The sequence below is a fragment of the Pocillopora verrucosa genome, chromosome 5 (genome assembly GCF_036669915.1).
Source record: "Pocillopora verrucosa isolate sample1 chromosome 5, ASM3666991v2, whole genome shotgun sequence".
Taxonomy (NCBI): Eukaryota; Metazoa; Cnidaria; class Anthozoa; order Scleractinia; family Pocilloporidae; genus Pocillopora; species Pocillopora verrucosa.
This window is the reverse complement of record NC_089316.1, coordinates 7,925,441-7,945,977: the sequence shown is the minus strand read 5'-3', so window position 1 is coordinate 7,945,977 and position 20,537 is coordinate 7,925,441. Positions and strand designations below refer to the sequence as shown.

At 35.2% G+C, this 20,537-nt stretch overlaps 1 protein-coding gene across 1 annotated transcript; it reads right to left on the bottom strand.

Moving 5' to 3' along the window:
* Nucleotides 1-9,864: 9,864 nt before the first annotated feature.
* Nucleotides 9,865-20,311, bottom strand: LOC131786963 (uromodulin-like). Its single transcript, XM_066166773.1, has 6 exons — nt 20,043-20,311; nt 14,081-14,420; nt 13,822-13,971; nt 13,516-13,638; nt 13,071-13,190; nt 9,865-11,478 (listed from the first exon to the last, which is right to left on the bottom strand). Exons 2-6 carry the CDS (start codon nt 14,397-14,399, stop codon nt 11,105-11,107), a joined length of 1,086 nt encoding a protein of 361 aa, XP_066022870.1. The 5' UTR covers nt 14,400-14,420; nt 20,043-20,311; the 3' UTR covers nt 9,865-11,104.
* Nucleotides 20,312-20,537: the final 226 nt, after the last annotated feature.

Genomic DNA, 20,537 nt, shown 5'->3' with positions numbered 1-20,537 from the left:
AACTTAGATGTTATATTCTCCTCTCCAATGTTCTTTTTTAAATCTCCTAACATCAAGGCTCTGAGACAAACCGGAAGTAGATCATGGCATCTCCGTGCATAAGCATGTATGGGTAATGCTGCTTAAAAAAACAAAACTTAGCACTGGTAGGACGATAGTTCCTGCTAAAATTGCTTTATTTAATGCTATGGATCCACAGATATAGCATGCAAGTTATTATTGGTCTGTTATTCACTCACTCGATTGTAGATAGCAATTGCTTAAATGTACCTACAGTGTTTTTAGGCGAAAAAGAATTAAACATTGTAACTCGCATGTCTTTAACTGCTTTAAGGCTTTGAGACTAAAACAGTGATATTAGAGATCTAGATAAACTCATCAGGATCCGAATTTGAGCTTCTTCTTTGTCAGACAATGCATTAGAGGACAGCTGTAGGCAGACTTAGGGCACAACCGGTATCGTGGGTATATCAACCGGCATATGAGAAACTAATAATATGGCCACCTCAGCAGCTTTAGGTTATATTCGAGCAGGAATATTCTAAATATTATAGTGCGGCTGTGCGGCTGTGCGGCTGTGCAGCTTTGACCATTTCCATTAAATCCAGGGTGGCATTCACAAAGATAGGATCCGTTGGTGTTCGTGCAGGTGGCATTCACGTGACAAGAGTGATTTCCTTTACATTCGTCAATATCTGAGGAAACCACATATATATTTGCACTTCATCATGTTTATCACTTGAAAAATGAACGGACTCTCAGTCGAGTGATTACTTTGATAATCATACATAACACAAGTGTTAGCTTTAAAACTCTTTACGGTGGCCAATTTACGTCATCAACTCGGGTGATACTACCTAAGTACCCTGTTATACTCTCACACCGACGCAGCACCACAGTTTCTTTGGAGACTTACCCCCCTTTATTCATCACTCTTTCTATCAGTTTACTGTCGAGATAACCCACGCGGGATGTTGTGAGGACACGAGAAAACTTTGTAATTCCGAGTTGGAGGCGATTGATTTCCTTTTTTTTTTTTCTTTTTTTTTTTTTCGAGTGGTTTCCCAACATCTGGAGACGTTTACTACGCTGGTAAACCGATATAAAATGTGGTCTGTTACTTTTATAACATAAACTTCAATTTTCCATGGGTTTATCGCTACAATCAACGGTTGTTTTTTGACCAATCAGAGCGCTCGTAGTATCTTGATTATTTTACAAAACTTGATGATAATAATTTTCAAGTAATAGTGTAGTTTGATCGTCCGGGTGAGTGTAGTCCTGAGAAGGACTGTTGTCGGTAGTGGTGACTGACGTTTGGACAACCTGAGCGGAAGTCATCATCAGAGTCAAGTGATTTTCACCAGGCTGACATTCACATACATGTGATCCAAGGGTGTTATTGCAAGTAGTATTTACGTGACAGGAGTGATTTCCTTTACACTCGTCAATATCTGAGAAACCGTAAATGCATTTTGCACTTTATTTTTGTCACCTAACGATTTGTAATTACTTTAATCATTTCAAATAATAAGTAAAAGCTTTCACTTTTTCGTCGTTAACGAACTAGATTTTTGAAACGTGCAACCTACATATTATATTCTCTTCTCCAATATATTTTTTTAATCTCTTAACATGATGGCTCTGGAAAAACCGGATGTAGATCATGGCAGCTCCTTGCATAAACATATATGGGTAATGCTGCTTAAAAAAACAAAACTTAGCAATAGTAGGACAGTAGTTCCTGCTATAATTGCGTCGTTTAATGCTAAGGCTTCTCTGATATAGCATGCAAGCTATCATTGGTCTATTATTCACTCATTCGATTGTTGATAGCTCAAATATACAATCAGTGCTTTTTTTTTTTTTTTTTTTAGGCGAAAAAATATTAAATATTTTACCTCGGCATGCCTGTAACTATTTTACCTGAGCACGAGCGTCCATCCCCAATAAATCCTTCTTTGCAGGTGCAATTATAAAACCCAACAGTATTGGAGCAGTTTGCATTTTCGTCACAAACGTCATTGCTGCCTTTACATTCATCGATGTCTATTTGAAAATTAATCAAAGAAAACACTGAGACAAGGTGAAAACATTTCACAAAAGGCTGAGGCAAAGGTAGACCAAACGTTGTGTAAATTCTGTTCTTGGTATACTGACTTACCTTCCAAAATCATGTCGCAGTAAACCAACTTTGAGCTCCCGACATTAGTTGGATCCAACCAGTAGTTTTTACTGATGCTGTCTTTACCTTCACTTAATTTTATCTCTTGGCACGACAGCGCTGGTAATTCGGGAATAGATCCTAAGGGGGCTAATATATAGACATGACTTCATTAATGGTTTAAGGGTAATAGAAGTTGCAAAACAGATTAGATCTGAAAATATATTTGTGTGGGCTAAACATGGAATAACAATAATTAAGAGCCGAGAAGTTTAGCTGATATCAATGTATGCATGGAAGGCGAATTTTGCTTTAAGACACTGACTCTATTTAATAACAAAGCAATCGGACAGCAGCTCTCGGAAAGTAGCGAGGTCTTACTGGGAACTCACTGAGAAAGATTTGTATGTAAAATAAACTAAACCGGATACATGCTTCTACCACTAATTCGTCCCATGTAAAAGCGTAAATCATCTGGCTGAAAATTCTCGGGCCTTGCTTCCTTGGTTCGGGAGTTCAATTCACAGGACTTTTCCCCAATTACATAATTGTAGCTTTGACATATCGTTTCTCTCTCGCAGGTGATATCGCACACATGAGGAGCTGTTACTGGGACCTTTTTAAAGACGAATCCTTTGAGAGCCATACCAGGTAAGCTAACTTCTGTCTTGCACGGAGTTTTGGCAATAGCGAAGTCCATGAGATACAAAGAGGCCAATAGGATTAGGAAGCTTGAATTCCTCGCCATTGCCACTGATGCTGAAATTGGAAAGTATACGTTATTTAGGAATATGCATTGAGCGTTTTTTTCTGGCCCATTGATTTAACACAAACCAAACCAAACAAGTAATCAAACAAAATGCCCCCCAAAATAGGCGGAAGGACAAACAAGCGGAAGAGAAATGAAGAAATCCATTCTGAATCGGTTGTAAGTCAACTACATGTCTATTAAATGTTACTACTGTTGGAGTTGCTACACCTTTGTTCATCCGCAGCTCTTTGATATTCGTAACTTTTACATCTCTTGCAGTTATTTGGGAATTATGAGTTGCGTCATTTTGGCGATACAAAACATATCGTGACCGTCCGATTTATGGAAAAGAAATAAAGAAATCCATTCTGAATTGGTTGTAAGTCAAATACATGTCTTCTAAATGTTATTACTGTCGGAGTCGCTACACCTTTGTTCATCCGCCTCTTTGATATTCTTAACTTTTATATCTCTTGCAGTTATTTGGGAATTGTAAAGGTTGCTTCCTAGACAGAGTTGCAGCTGAGATGTTGATCGGCCTCAAGATTAAAAGGTGACAATGAAACGAGTGAGGTAAGCATTCATATATTTTTTGATAGACTTGATCCATTGTTATTTTGAGTTACGGCATTTTGGCCATGCAAAACATATCGTGACCGTTTGATTTATAGGAGAGAATATTAATTCATGTCATGGCAAGTTGATAAGAAAAAAAAGTTCAAACAAGACTCTGTGCTTTCCTTACGTTAATATTACTGTGCTTGCAATTTTTCGACACCCTTATTAAACAATGCCGCACAACTTTTGCGCCAAAGATTCGGTTTGAACAAAATGATTCGATTCCTCCTCCATATCAATTTAAGAGAGGAGATGTGAGGTTGAATTTGCATTATGAATCCATAGATTGAAATGAGGCTTTTTAATTGAAAAAGGCCTGTTGAATTGCGGCAAAACTTTGGTCTCGATTTCTCTATCGTTCTTTAGAGGTGAAAAATGTCGTAGGTTGTGTTGGTAAAAGATGAGTGCTCGCTCCTTTGAAGTCCTACATAAAATATTTTGCACCATATGTTGGAGCTCAAACGCTTGCAATTTTTTCTTTAATGTATCGACACACGGATGAAGCACGTTCGATTTTACCGTTTTATTAGCACAGAGAACAACATTATTTCTCATCTTAATGATAACAGAGAATTTGACTTACCCCGAAAAGGAATAACGAATGATAAACACGCAATTATTCCTTAGAGTCCCCGCACTCACCAACGTCAGGGAGACTTGATTATCACTTTTCAGAAACTTTTAAGCCTAAAAGATATATAATTCACCTCTTCTCAAAAACGAGTGCTCTCAAACATTTGAGAATGATGTGTTAACATACTTAAAAAAAAGCTCTCCAGAAATTCGATCAGCACTTTGCGTCAAATCGTTACCAAGTAGCTTCGATTCTTAATGCACAGCCTTTGTGCATTGAAATTTAAGTCGGAGATAAGTCCATAAAAAAAAAACAACAACATTGTTTTAAGTATAGTTCCGTGACCGAAAATTACGAATTTGATGCATTAAGGACATTTATTTTTTATCAGTTTAGAGAATGGAAATTAGCCGAACCTCCTTAGGAGGTTTCTATTGTAGGAAAGACCCCCCGTGAACGCAAATTAAAACCGACTAAACCCCAGTGGGGCTTGAAGATAATTAAGTCCTGAAGATTACACTTCTCGAAGCAGAAAATAAGTACGATCGGTCAAGCAATTTGAACTTTATTCTCTTACTATTTATTCCGGAAAAATATTTTTTTTGATGAACCCCAAAAATATTTAGAGAAAAGTTGTCTCGAATCATTTATCCAAAGTGAACCTAATGATTGCTTTGTTGCCGAAACTTACATGAACGCTATCAATTTCTTCTTTTTTTTTTAATGTTGAAGTTAGTCTTAAAGAATACTCCAGCCCTCTGAACATGCAGAATAAAACAAGTTCCCGCACGACTTTGTTACAATCTTTTTTCATTTAATCTCTTTGAAGGCACCGCGAAACCTCGAAACCGTTGAGGAAAGTAGAACTAAAGTAGAATTCGACCATCGTCGTGTTAAAAACAAATACACAAGCCTTTTATAGATAACAATCAAAGGTTATATTCGGAGCATTCTTGCAGTTACGGTATTAAAAAAATGTCTCTATGGAAATATCATTGTTTTTTTTATGTTCTAGGTGAGATTTTGGTCATGTTTTGAAACGAGAGATTTCGGAAAACGCTATTTCGCCGCCACAAATGACTGAAAACAAAAGTTCTGTGAAACAGCACTTCTAATCAGCGGGAAAAGAAAACGGTGCACCAAATAGGCCTTCCGCAGTGTCCTTAAATCAGATTATAAACTGGCATATCGATGAATTCTCTCTCGCGTAAAATTAGAGAAAGAAAAGTGTTCCAGAACTTTGCACCGCAAAGGAAGTCGTAGAAAGTTGTAGAAAGTCGATAAAAAGAAATGTCATTTCAACTTCTTCATTCTCTGGTCAATATTTCAAAATTTATAGGTTTTCTTTTACCTGCGAAGAACATTATTGCTTTATTGACATCGATTATGCTGCATTGCAAACGTGAAATTCGAGATTTGATACAGAGTATTTCCAATATGAATGAACATGTCCTTTTTGGACAGATTCTTTGAAAAAGGTGATGTAAAGCTCAAGTTTTAAATCCGTCGCTTTAAAAAAAAAAACCCTTACTTTGTTAGTTGGAGAATTAGAAATATCAAGTCAAATTTAACATCGTACCCGTCAGCAGAAAAAGGAAAAGCAAATCCTATACTAGGACTGTGAAACTCAAAACTAATCGCTTTAAGGTAAAGCATCGCATATCGCATCCAATTCGTTCGGACAATTTATTTTCCTTTTCATTATTTCGAAGTGAAGAAGTTGTATGTTCCAAATATTTTAATGTAGTTTTCATTCTTGGAGTGTTCACTAGTGTTAAAGAAAACTGGCTTACCTTTTAAGATGCAACACCTCTCCGGAAAGAAATTCAAAACGCATTACAAAGAATTCTGTCATTAGCATTTGTTGTCGTATAATTACAGCTGAAGTCCTAGTAGTCAATAGAATGACTGTTAATAATTAATTTCTTGTTCCTGTCTGGTCTTTGAGAATATATCACACCGCTTTTTTCAGTCTTGAAACGGTTTAGAGTTTATTCATAAACGTCGCAACTTTTCGTAGCAGTCTGAGTGTCTCGAGTGTTACTTTGGGTAAATAGAAACATATTTTTTTGATTGGGTGATAATAGCACACGATTACTACAGCGTTTAGGCCTCCTAAGACTCCTTAGTCAATATTTGTCGGTTTGCAGCTATGGGTGCCGTCACAACAGTCTTTAGAAAAAAATGTTATTAATTGATAATTCTTTGTTCCTGTCTAGTGCTCGAGACTTAAAATACACCGTTTATTTCAGTCTCGAAAGCGTAGAGTTTTACAGTAAATATTGTAGTTTCACTGCAGGGGGATGAGTCAGGCTTGTAATTTTGGGTTAACAACTAAAGCAATTTACTCTTTAGAATTATCAGCAGCCGTAATTATTAAAAAATTTAACGAATTTTTAAGTATAGAGGACCATGCATACTATATAGAGGAGTAAAAAGAGAAAAGAATCACGCTCCAGGCAACCATTAGGGTGATAAAGGAGTGATACTGACTTTCAGTAGGCCGTTTGGTATACAATAATTAAACCTCTAGCTCCTGACGTGATGCTCACAAAAAGGAATATAAAAATGTTTTCCTATTCCGCAGGTATTGCGTGCATATGTCGCAGGTCAAGAAATTTTTATGAAGTTGACCAATTTGTGGAATAGGCGTCTTCTATCCTTGCAGTACAAATTAAAATATCCCCTCTAGGCTTTTTCAGCTAATTCTGCAATTCCAAGAACTTAAAAAAAAAATCACTAAAAACATAAGTTTGCAAAATGGTGAAAAAAAATTGGATAACCTCAATTTCAAGCTCAAGTTTATTATTTCACACTGTTTACAGAAAAAATAACTTAACATAACATGATTTAGAATGATGTAGAAAAAATGTAAACAGAAATTATCTAGAGGAAAGAATATTTAATCGTGTACAGTGACCAAAGAAGCCAAGTTTCGAGTTGGTCACAGTCAGGTGTAGATATGAGTTGGGGTTGGCCGCATGTTTAAATTAATAGTTACATTAAAGACGATATCAAGTTGTTATCGTAAGAGAAAAAAGACATACATAAATGCAAGTTAGAATAAAAGGAAAACTGCATATTGTGAAGCATTATCTTAAATAGCTAACAGTTAAACTATGGTTAGTTTTGAGTACTCAATAAGAATCTTTTATACCGCTTTTTGAATAGCGTGTATGGAAAACGTTTAATTTCAGGTGGTACAGATTCACAGATTTTTATTGCAGAGAATTTAAATGTAGAAATACCATAATTGGTGCGTACATATATATGTATATACATATACATATACTTTATTGATGCTCCCTAAGTGGGCTTTTCAGCTCAATAGAAAAAAAAAAAAAAAAAAATACAAATATATAAATTAATTGAGAATGTAAATACAATAATATTATAATTACAAAATATATATCAATAATATAATATATCAACTTAATAAAACGTTTGCAAGATGACGTCTAAAATTCCTGGGGCATTTTAAAGACTTAATGTTATCGTTCAAGGAGTTCCAGAGTTTGGCTCCTCTGAAAGCAAAGGACCGCTGCCCTGTTGACAGGCGACATAAAGGTATATCCAAAGCACCAGATGATCGAGTTTGTCTATTATGGACTTGAGAACGTGATTTAAACATATCAGCAAGATAGTCTGGAACAAGCTTGTTAATACATTTGTGCATCATAGTAGCGTTATTTAGAATGAGTTTCTCTCTAATAGGAAGCCATTTCAACGATCGCAACCCATCCGAAATATGGTCATACTTTCTTAGTCCCAGAATAATTCGCCTGGCAAAGTTTTGGACTTTTTGTAACTTGTCAATATTGCTGCTGCTGGTATTACTCCAGACAGTTGAACAATATTGGAGTTTACTAAAGACAAAAGAATTTATTACTAACAGAAGTGTTTTCCTATCCAGGAGGTGTTTGATTCTGTTAATTTGGTACAATTTAAAAAGGCATTTAGAGGCAATCTCAGTGATATGTTGGTTATAACTGAGGTGTGTGTCGAGAAGAACACCCAAGTCCTTAACGACAGGCACAGGTGTTATTTCCTTGTCAAAAAGTGTTATACTGAATGATGACAGTTTCTTACGTACTGATGGCTTAAGAAAGTTTCGATTTGCAACATACCTTGTATTATACAACTGAATCTCTGATGTAGGTGTGAGAATATTCAGTAGTACAGCTGGGGTGTTACTTTTGTCATTCTTAAGTTTATGTGTAAAAAGTGATACTTTTAGTCTGTAAATATTTTCAAGTTTCAAGATTCCAAGGAGCTTATAATAAGGGTTGACACGTTCTCTGCTATGAGCAAAGAACTTGCTTCGTATACATCTATTCTACTTAGTGCAGATTTTAGTATGGATAAATAAGGGTATAATATAACTGTTTGAGCATATGAAAATCAAGGTAGTGTCTTAGCTTATTAATTATACCTACATTCTTTACTAATTTATTGTTTAAATGTTGAATTTGGGATTCATATTGTAGATGCTTATCAAGGTATATACCTAGATACTTAATATAGCTTTTGCAATCAATATTGTGGATATTTACATGTATTTTTTTCTTTGATGATGTTATTAGCATATAACTAGCTTTCTTAAAATTTACAGATAACTTATTAATAGCACAGTATTTTAAAACTAACTCGATCTCTTCATTCATTGTAAAATCAACCTGATTTGGATTACTACTGGTAAAGAAAATATTAGTATCATCTGCAAATATTCTAAAAGAAAGCTTCTCAGAGAAGTTTGGTAAATCATTAATATAAAGCAATAATAACAATGGCCTGAGCGTTGAACCCTGGGGAACTCCACATGTGATAGTTTCCATACTGGATTCAATTTCATCAATCTTTACAAATTGAGTGCGATTGCATAAGTAGCTTTAAAACCATTTAAATGGGGTTCCACGGATTCCATAAGTATATAATTTAGAGAACAGAATATCATGGTTAACTTAATCAAATGCCTTTGATACAAAAAATTTGATGAGCGAAGTAGCAATACTGATGCATTAAACTAAATAGTAGGACTTGTCTTTCTTTGGGCTAAGATCATAATGAGCTTCCCTTTTAATATAAAAAGCAAACTTGACCAATTTTTTAAGTCTTTTTTTTTCCTTTAAAGTTATCAATCCCCGATAGCCTATTACTATTTCTTTTAAAAAACGTATATTCTCTTGGATGAGTTAATACTTGAATACAGCATATGCAAAAGTCTCTGTCTCAATAGCTTGTTTATCCTAAAAAATATTCTATCATCTCATGGTACGGTGTACAAGAATTAGTTTTAAACAGAACCTCGTGATGCAAATTATCTACCATCTCAGTTAATGGCTGTGTTTCTAGCTCAAATATCTTCTCTTATTTTTGGTAATGGTGACAGATTAGACAAAAAAGATCGTGGTTGAAAGATAGAATTTATTTTAAAATTGAGGTTCTAAGGCGTGGTGTATATCTGGCAAGAACAAACCAGGGTCAAGTGATTCCGAGCTGAAGTATTTTCATCACACAGAAACACTTGGCAACAAGCAACGCAAAGGGATTATATCTTGTTTAACACGAAAATGGCAACCGAGCATTCCAAAGTGGTATTCATTGCAATTCTTCAATATTCAAGAGAACAATGGTTTTGTCCTTTAGTTGTGCATTGGAACCCCCCTCCCCCACCACCTCTTTCTCTCTTGCCTCCTTCGCTTCTTTGCTTGTTTCAAACGCTGATAATCAAGAGCAAAGACGTAAAAGCCAGACGCCTTTTTTAATGAAGTACAAGCGATTACTGTGAATCAAATTGTAACGTTTCTTGTGATATTATTTAGCAAATTTGCAAAAATGACTTACAATATCGCGTAAATTTTTACAGAGCAAAATTGACAAAGATTAACTTAAACTGTGGAACAGTCTTCAGTGGAGTGTCAAAAGTGACCCGTCACGGTTTTGACTTTCTCTGTTTTTTACTTGCCATTTGATGCTGAGCTTGTGAGATGCAAAGTCAAAACGAGTCTCGAATGATCGATTTGTAATGATTACAACCATTTTTGGTGTCATCGTAGTCGCTGCCGCTGTTGTTATTGTTGCCTTTCTTATTTTTTTATTATTTTGTCCACTGGCCGTAAACATAAACTTTCGAATTGTCTCCACTACACTCAACTGAAAATAATCCACTTAGTATAGAGTTATTTATGCATTATTACATAATTTTTTGTTCAATATTGAGATTAATTATATGGCAATGCCGTCTATTGATACAATTCAGAAAGCCGAGACAGACAAATTACCCAGCCGATATCACTACCTTTTGTGAGACCACCTAAGATTTTGCGATATTCCAGCATGTCTTTGAGGTTGGTAATAAACTTGCCTCCGCTTTGCCTCATTCACTTTGTGTTCAGGTCTCTTCTTGTAAACAGGAGAACATAACGAATGAACATAAAGTGAATGGAGAGGTAGGCTAAGGCTATTGAAATATAAGACAGAGGCCTTTGGGAGTGTCTTTCCTGGGACTTATTTGGTCTTAATAATGTATTACTTGCATAATTTTGAATACAAAGCTAATCGTTACTATTCTGTTAGAGGAAAAAAAATGGAAAATTTCACAATGTGGAGCTGTGATAAAGAAAGTTCTATTTTTATAATGAATCCAGCACTCCATAGACCAAGAGTCGAGAGTTGAGAGCTTAACGAGGGCTGTCATCTGAATAACGATTTTAATTACATAAAATAGATATCTGTTTATCTACAGTTTATTATCTATTTTTTCTTTGTTTTGTGATCAACCTGGTCCTTGTTGATATTGCGTGTGTTTTTTTACTTGCAGCTAAAAGCATTTAATTTGATAGCATAACTGAAGACTTCGTCAGCAGCGTGAAATTTGACAGCAGTGTCAGTGATCATGATAAAAGTGAAGTACGTTACGTGTTAAAAACCTTATAAATATGTACCTATGGAGTGATTTATGAGTACTTTAACTTCGCGAAGTACATTTGCTTCATATTCAGTCTGTACCACAGTAACGTGAGTTACAACTAAACGCGCCAAAAAGTTTGTAGATGAAGTAGGATCCACAGTTTTTAACATAAATAAGTACTTTACGTTTGCAACCCGTCGAACGATCACTAAAGCAGACCTCCTTCTGAACTTTACCATCTTGTAACGTAGGATGAGCACTATCCAACCAGCCTGACCAGGTTGTACCACATCTGAATGCTGGTACACGCGTTGTTGGCATTTTTGTTCCTGCAGCTCCCACAAAACGATACCATCCCTCGGGGAGTAAGTCGTCACACAGAGATGGTCCATGTATCGGTGTAACGTAACTGCTCTTTCTATTGGCATCACTCAGGTTTTGATAATTATAACATGGGTCGGCTAGTAAATGAAATAAACATTACAAAAAGATCGTAGTGACAAAGATAACATTTTTTGTTGAAATTCTTTAAGTCAATCAGTTCGACAACAACTAGATACAAGAACAAGAACAACTATGAGTTAAGTAAAATTTAAAGAAGAATTTGGACTGGACAATGATGATGCAAATAGGAACTAAAATGAAATGATAGCATTATAAAGAGTTATGTCAACTCTTGCTTTAATCGCCTATCAAAGCCTGTAGTTGTTTGTATCTCAACTAGATGCTACCAAATGCGTTTAAGACATTTTTGATCCTTAGTTCTCACACAACAATACCAGCCCAGAGGTGTTTGGTAGTAACACAACTAAGTCCCAGGAGTGTGCAATGACTCTCTATCTATTAGCACCATCCAATTATTCATAATCATGATGCGAGTGAATGACTTGCCAGTAATCGGATCCTTACGTTTGTACAAAGGTTTTCTTTAGTTACATGAAAAGGGTTAGATAAGGTCAGAGAAAATACACAATCCCTTCAGGACGCAACCTAACCATTTATTTTAGATTTTTTTCCTTTTCCATTTTTCTTTTCTTACCTTATCAACTGAGCTGATAATGCAAATTGGCCTCTGTAAAGAGTTTCAAAGCTAACGTTTCGAGCATTCGCTGTAAAACTCTTTACGGTGGCCCGTTTACGTCATCAACCCATTTGATAATACTAAATTACCCTGTTGTATTCTCCCTCCGAAGCAGTACCGCAGTTTCTGTACAACCTTATCACTTTTATTTATCGCTCTTTCTATCAGTTTACTGGCGATATAATCCACGCTTGATTTTTGTGAGAACGAGCTGGAGGCGATTGATCTACTTCTTTTTCGAGTGGTTTCCCAACATCTGACGTTTACTACGCTGGTAAACCGATAGAAAGTGCGGTCTGGTGTATATGCCACAAGTTTTCCATTTCTCTGACTAATTACTTTGTAATAGTGTCTATATGTTGAGGAAATGGTTGGGTTGAAATATAACACAAAGACTTGCCAGTAGATAATTTTATTATAGTTTTTATTCAGTGCAACTTATGGCTGGATAATAAACTAATAAGAGCTCCGCTCTTAGGCTTGGCTAAATCTATATATTTAACTTTAATTTTCCACAGGTTTACTGGTGCAATCAACGATTGTTTTTGACCAATCAGGGTGCTCGTAGTATCTTGACTATTTTATAAAACTCGATGATAATAATTTTCAACTTTTTCATTCAAATATATCTTAAGCGTGAACGAAAACGTAACGCCATGGAAAATCAATTACATACCCATTCTGTGCACAAGGTTTAGAGCCAAACGAGCGATTTTATTTTCATGCTTCTGTCAATCTTTGTGATAAGGTTAATTTTAAAGCAGAACAATGCATCAGTTACCAAAATTCTTCATTTAAAGGTCAGGAACATTACCTAAGAGGTTCTTAACATGAGAAATGACTGCTTAGATCAAAACCAGTAACGAGTAACAAATTATCTAATTGTCTTACAACGCGACTTAATAGTGCGGCGCTGTAGCCGGAAGGCATACAGGACTATTAAAAATGTTGTAGCGAAGAAATGAAATTCACCTGTGCAGCTTTGTCCATTTCCAGTATATCCAGCATGACATTGACATACGTGTGATCCAAGGGTGTTCATGCATGTAGCATTTACGTGACAAGAGTGATTTCCTTTGCACTCGTTAATATCTGTAAAATCATAAACACAACTAAAAAAACAAACTGCAATTGAAAAAAAGTTGATAGAAAGAAACCCTAGTCTAGACCCAAGCACTTCGCATTACAATCCACCAGATTTTTTTCTCGGTTCCCCCAAGTTCAAATCCGTTGTTCTGTCCTGTAAGCCTATCTATCAAGTCTCCCTTTACCACTGGATATTTTTTACCATGCACTGAATCTTTACTTAACCACCTTACTCCCATTAATGACCAAGAAAGAATTTCTCCTTACCAAATCATTACAATATCAAACAAACAGTTTATGAAAATATTAATAAGGTCATCTTCAAAATTACCTGAGCATGAGTGTCCATCGCCAGTGTATCCTACTTTACATGTGCATTTGTAAGAACCATACGTGTTGGTACAGTTTGCATTCACATCGCAGTTACTGATGTTATATTTACATTCATCCATATCTAGAATGTGGAAAGAGAAGCAGTAACTAAGTTAGAGCAACTTGAGAGAGACATCCTCGCTAGAACTGATCCAAACCAAATATTAGGGTAATGGTATCAATAATAGTATAATTTTATAATAATCTCATGTTACTGATAACTCGTAACAAAATAAAGTAACTCATGGAAACTTATAAGACCTACCTTCGTGAACCATATCACAGTAAATCAGTTTTGCCTTTCCTTTACAAGTTGGATCCAGCCAATACATGCCACTTATGATGTATTTACCTTCACTTGCCTTTATTTCGTGACAAGACAACGCCGGTAATTCAGGGATAGAGCCTAAGGGAGCTGCAGTAAAGATATGTTTTACGTTAACCAGCAATTCTTAGTTCCTCTAGGACGGAGATGATTTTGAGAAATAGAAATCACATAGATGGAAATACCTTTGATTTCTCACCTCTGCCGTTCAATCGCCGGATGTAAAACCATGCGGGTGCTGAAAGGAAATTCTCTGGTCTCGCCTCCTTGGTGCGGTTATTTAGTTCACATATTTGGTAATTTCTATAATGATTGTAATTATAGCTTTGGCATGCAATCTCCTGTCCACATTTGACATCGCAAAGATGAGGAGCCGCCAGTGACCATCTTTTGAAAACAGAACGCTTGAGAGCCATTCCTTGCACATTTACTTCGGTCCTACATTGATCATTAGCTGTGACAAACTCCATGGTAAATGTGAAAAGGACGAATCTTAAATGGCGGAACAGCCACCACATACTTCTTTCCTTGTGCTTAATCTGAAAATATTTAGAATAAGGCGCCACAGGTAAATGTTGAATTCCCGCCAAGTTACAGCTTACTTTGAAAACTATCTATCTACCAGGTGAATAATAATAAAAATCATAATACATGTCATGGCCTGATTAATGGCCTTCCCGAAATCTCGCGAGAACACTCCATAGCAGCTTGACAGGAGTAAAAAAGATTCCATTATTCGAGAACGACATAAAAACTTGAGTGCAGAGGTATATACTTGAGTGCAGAGAGCTATAATTCGAATAGAAGTTCAGGATCAGGCCAAGTAAATTTAGCCAAATTTACTTGGCCGGAAATACAAACAAACTTACAAAATTCCAGAAAAAAATCAATCACCTACTACTCAGCTTGTCACTAACAATTAGGCAATTGTGGAGTTCATTAAAGTTGATGAAGCTGCAAATGTGACAGGTTATTTTTTGTCATCTAACGTGTTCAAGTTCTTTTTATTCTTACGTCACATGAATTTATGATGTAGGCTGCTCCCAAATTATATCACTTGAGAATTTCTCGTGTTTCTACCAACTCCTTCGTCACCACAAGTGCATGTATAGTTTGTTTTAAAATGAGGACATGACAGGTCGTAACAGCTATTAATGACCATCATTTGAGTACAAAACTTTTATACTAATAGAGACTCGCCATCTTTTTTTTTTTTTTTTTCATGGTTGCTTGATTTTTAAAAATTCATTATTTTTTTTTACGTGGTGCTGCTCAATCTTTTTAACATCTTTTAAGTGCGACATGCGACTAAACAATAGAAGAGAGCTTTCGAGCAAAATTCTATTTAAAACGACTTAATTGAGTTAGAATTGTGAGATCCTAATATTTTCTAGTCCCAAGGAACCTTTTATTTGAATTTGAATTTGGTCTAAATTCTGAAATTTCAAACCTCTCGGACAAACTTTGGCGCTATTATATTATTAATAATCTTTATATTCTTGTTTTGTTTCTACTGCCAAGAACTACAGAAATTCGGAAAAATGAATAAAAGAATTGTGAAACTATTTCAAATAAAGCTTTTGAGACATTGTGTTTGTGTCAGTCTGAAGACTCGAAGTTTGAAGCGAACTTCTTTAGCGTCACTCTTAACCACATGTCTAATATAATTATGTTATTACTGTCCGAGTCGCTACACCTTTGTTTTTCCATTTCATTGATATCGGTAACTTTTACATCTCTTGCCGTTATTTGGCAATGATAAATGTTGTTTCGTAGACGGAGTCGTAGTTAAGATGTTGATCGGCCACACGATTAAAAGATGAAAATGAAACGAGTGAGCCAAATATTTGTTGAAATGTCTTGATCCATTGTTGTTTTGAGTTGCAATATTTTGGCGTTACAAAACATATCGATCGTGACCGTTCGATTCATGGGAGAGAATATTCATCTAATAGCAAGTTGACAGAAAAAAAGGTTAAAACAAGACTTCGTTTTTTCCTTACCTTAATATTACCGTGCTCGCAATTTTCCGTCAGCTGTATAAAACAATAACGTAGAACTTTTGCGCTGAAGATTCGTTTTGAACAAAATGATTTGATTCATCTTCCATATCAATTTAAGAGAGAGGATATGAGGTTGAACTTACATTGTGAATCCATCGATTGAAATGAGGCTTTTTCAATTGAAAAAGTTCAGTTTAATTAGAGCAAAGCATTGGTATCGATTATATTTATAACGTTATACACGGCAGAACTCTTTATATGATTTCTGTACCGTTTAATCGAATATCAAAGTTGTTCTTTGATGGTAAAAAATTGTCTATTCAGTAATTTGTTTAGATGTAATTTGTTTCTAATTTTTTAGTTTCTGTTTCGCTATTCAGTTCCATTCGAGGAAGCAAAGATAATAAGGTTAGAATCTTATTCATAAACGCAAAATATTTTTCTTTCCCTGAAAAATGTAGTCGCATTCCTTTACCAGTTTAGAGTTGCTTTGCGAAAAAGGACTGAAAAGCATTTGAAATGATTATTTTATCAATATTTGTCATTTTCCAGCTACGTGTATGTGTGGCAAAAGATGGGTGCTCGCTCCTTTGAAGTCCTTAATAAATATTTTGCACCTGGATATGTTCAGGCTCAACGCTTGGAATTTTTTTTTTTTAATGTATCAATACACAGAGAAGGCACGTTCGATTTGAACTTTGTATTAGCATAGAGTAAAATATATATTTTTTCATATTAATAATAAGAGAGAACTTCACTCACCCTGAAAAGGAATGACGAATGATAAACACAAAATTATTTCTTAGAGCCCCCGCACTCTTCAATGTCAGGGAGACAGACAGATCAGCTCTCAGAAACTTTTAAGCCTAAAAGATATATATTTCATCTCATGTTCAAAAACGAGTGCCCTCAGATATTTCAGAATGATGTGTTGACATACTTAAGAAAAGCCCTCCAGAATCTACATACGCACTTCGCGTCAAATTGTTGCCAAGTAGCTTCGTTTCTCAATGCACAGCCCTTGTGCATTGAAACTTGAGTCCGAGGTAAAAACACCTGGGTGACTTGAAAATAATTAATTCTTGAAGATTCCTTTTCTCAAAGCAGAAAAGAAGTACGATTGGTCAAGGAATTTGAAATTTATTCTCTTACTATTTATTCCCAAAAAAAACATTTTTTGACTCAGTTATCAACAGTTGAGAGAAAAGTTGTTTCGAATCATTTATCCAAAATGAACCTCATAATTCCGTTCTAGCCGAAACTTATATGAACGCTATCAATTGTTTGCTTTAATTGTTTATGGCAGTTTTAGAGACCACTTCAGCCCTCTATAAATAGAGAATAAAGTAAGTTCCCGCTTGACATTTGCTACAATTTTTTTTCCGTTTAATCTTTTCTAAGGCACCGCAAAGAACCCCAAACAGTCGAGGGAAATTAGAAACAAAGTAGAATCCGACCACCATCGTGTTAAAACAAATACACAGGCCTTCTATGGATGGCATTCATAGGTGATATTTGGAAACTAAATCCTAAAAGGTAGCCATAGTTAGTTTGCCCTCAAATATTTACCAAACCCTATTTTGGGATTTAAGTCAAACTTATTCTACGTCACTCTAAAGCTGATAAATATACGAAATGCGGTCCTCAACCACCTGATTGTTACCGAGTTAAAAATACTGTCTTTCACCAGGGCATTATAACTATGATTACGATACCAACCGTTTGTTTTAAGTCAATGTATAATAATTAACATCAAAAAAAGAACTCCATCGTTTCTGTTTTGGCTCCTCGCAAGTATTGAATTCAACAAGATTCGAGCCGGAAGTTAAAGTATTATAGTCGTTCTGTTTGCGATGTTTGCCAACCAATGGCGAAGATACTTGTTTCATTAATTTTAGATGAAAACTAATCGGTACAAATTATTAGCTTTTAGGCACGAAATAAGGTTTGGTAAATTTTAACCACAAACATACGAAAGCTAATTTAAAATCAGCTCCTAGGAGTATTTTTATAATATATCCCTCTCATTTTTTCATAATCTATTGCCTAACTAAAGAAACCCATTCATAAGCTAAGGAAAACATAATTAACCTCGAGGAACACAAATTGTCTGTTCCAAGCAAAGTATGTATTGATGATGTGCCTTTCAGTTAATTTGTTCATAGTAAACATGATTCCATTATTCGAGAACAACATATAAACTTGAGTGCAGAGATGAAGCTACAATTCGAATTTAAGTTCAGCATCAGGTCAAGTAAATTGCAGAAATATTCTACGGAAATGCGAACAAACTTACAAATTTCCAGAAAACCTTGAATAATTTATTACTAAGCCTGACACTAACAATTGGGCGACTGTGAAGTTCATTTAAGTTAATGACGCTGCAAATATGACGGGTTCTTTTTTTTCATCTAACGTGTTCAAGTTCTTAATTTCAAGTTAAATTTATGATGTAAGCCGCTCCCAAATTATACTACTGAAGAATTTCTCGCGTGTCTTCCAACCCCTTCGTCACCACAATATGATATGGTATCGTATAGTTTGTTTTAAAATGAGAGACTTGACAGGTCCTAAAAGCTGTTAATAACCATCATTTGAATACAAAACTTTTATACTAATAGAGACTCGCCATCTTCTTTTTTTTCTGGGTTGCTTGATTTTTTAAAATTTATTAATTTTTTTACGCGGCGCTGCTCAATCTTTTTAACATATTTTAAGTGTGACATGCGACTGAACAATAAGAGAGAGGTTTTGAAAAATTTATTGAAATGACTAAATTGAGTCAGAATTGTGTGATCCAAAGAACTTCTTATTCTAAATAATCTTTATTTTAATTTTAATTTGAGACCATGGACAGGTGGTCTAAATTCTGAAATTTCAGACCTCACGGAAAAACTTTGGCGCTATTATATTATTAACGATCTTTATATTCTTCTTTGTTTCTACTGCTAAGAACTACAGAAATTCGAAAAAAATGAATAAAAGAATTGTGAAAGTATTTTGAATAAAGCTTCTGAGACATGGTGTTTGTCTCAGTCTGGAGACTCGAAGTTTGAAGCGAACTTCTTTAGCGTCACTCTATACCACATTTCTACTACCATTAAGTTATTACTGTCTGAGTCGCTACGCCTATGTTCTTCCGTTTCATTGATATCGGTAACTTTTACGTCCCTTGCCGTTATTTGGGAATTATAAATGTTGTTTCGTAGACGGAGTCGCAGTTAAGATGTTGATCGGCCACACGATTTAATGATGAAAATGAAACGAGTGAGCCAAATACTTAATTTAGTATTTGTTGAAATGTCTTGATCCATTGTTGTTTGAGTTGCAACATTTTGGCGATACAAAACATATCGTGACCGTTCGATTTATGGGAGAGAATAGTCATCTTATAGCAAGTTGACAGGAAAAAAGGTTAAAACAAGACTCCGTTTTTTCTTTACCTTAATATTACCATCTTGCAATTTTCCGTCAGCTGTATAAAACAGTGACGCAGAACTTTTGCGCTGAAGATTCGTTTTGAACAAAATGATTTGATTCCTCTTACATATTAATTTAAGAGAGAGGATATGAGGTTGAACTTATATTGTTAATCCATCGATTGAAATGAAGCTTTTTAATTAAAAAAGGCCAGTTGAATTTTTGCAAACCTTTGGTCTCTATTTTATTTTTTACGTTTACACGGTAAAACTCTTTACATGATTTCTGTACCGTTTATTCGAATCTCAAAGTTATTCTTTAATGGTAAAACATCGTCGTGTCAATAATTTGTTTGGATTGAATTTGTTTCTAAATTTTTCGCTATTCAGTTCCTTTCGAGAAAGCAAAGATAATAAGGTTGAAATCTTATTCATAAACGAAAAATATTTTTCTTTCCCTAAAGGATGTAGTCTCATTCCTTTACCAGTTTAGAGTTGCTTTGTAAAAGAGGACTGACAAACGTTTGAAATGATTATTTTATCAACATTTGTTATTTTCCAGCTACGTGTATGAAGTCGTCAATAAAATATTTTATATGGATATGTTTAGGCTCAAACACTTGGAATGTTTTTCTTTGATGTATCAATACACGGAGAAAGCACGTTCGATTTTACCGTTATATTGGCATAGAGTTGAAGATTTTTTCTCATATTAATAATAACAGAGAACTTCACTTACCCTGAAAAGGAATAACGAATAATAAACACGCAATTATTCCTTGGAGCCCTCGCACTACCAACGTCAGGGAGACTTGCTTGTCAGCTCTCAGAAACTATTACGCCTAAATGATATATATTTCACCTCATGCTCAATAACGAGTGCCCTAAAACATTTCGGAATGATGTGTTGACTTAGAGTAGGAGAGTTCTCCAGAAATTAGATCAGCATTTTGCGTCAAATCGTCGCCAAATAGCTTCGTTTCGTAATGCACAGCCTTTGTGCATTGAAACTTGAGTCCGAGTTAAGTCCTAAAAAATTATTTTAACTATGGTTCCGTGACCCAAAATTGATGCATTGAGGACATTTCTTTTTAATGAGGTTTCTATTATAGGAAAGACGCCTCCTGGACGCAAATTACAACTGCCGGACCTGTGCCGCTTGAAGATAATTGAGTCCTGAATATTCCACTTTTCAAAGCAGAAAAGAAATACGATCGTTCAAGCAATTTGAACT

Coding starts and splice junctions, on each gene's coding strand:
- LOC131786963 (XM_066166773.1), bottom strand. CDS start 14,399: ATGTGGTGGCTGTTCCGCCATTTAAGATTCGTCCTTTTCACATTTACC. Junction 13,972..14,080: donor CCGGCGATTGAACGGCAGAG/GTGAGAAATCAA, acceptor TCTTTACTGCAG/CTCCCTTAGGCTCTATCCCT. Junction 11,479..13,070: donor AAATGGACAAAGCTGCACAG/GTGAATTTCATT, acceptor TTCATTTACTAG/CCGACCCATGTTATAATTAT.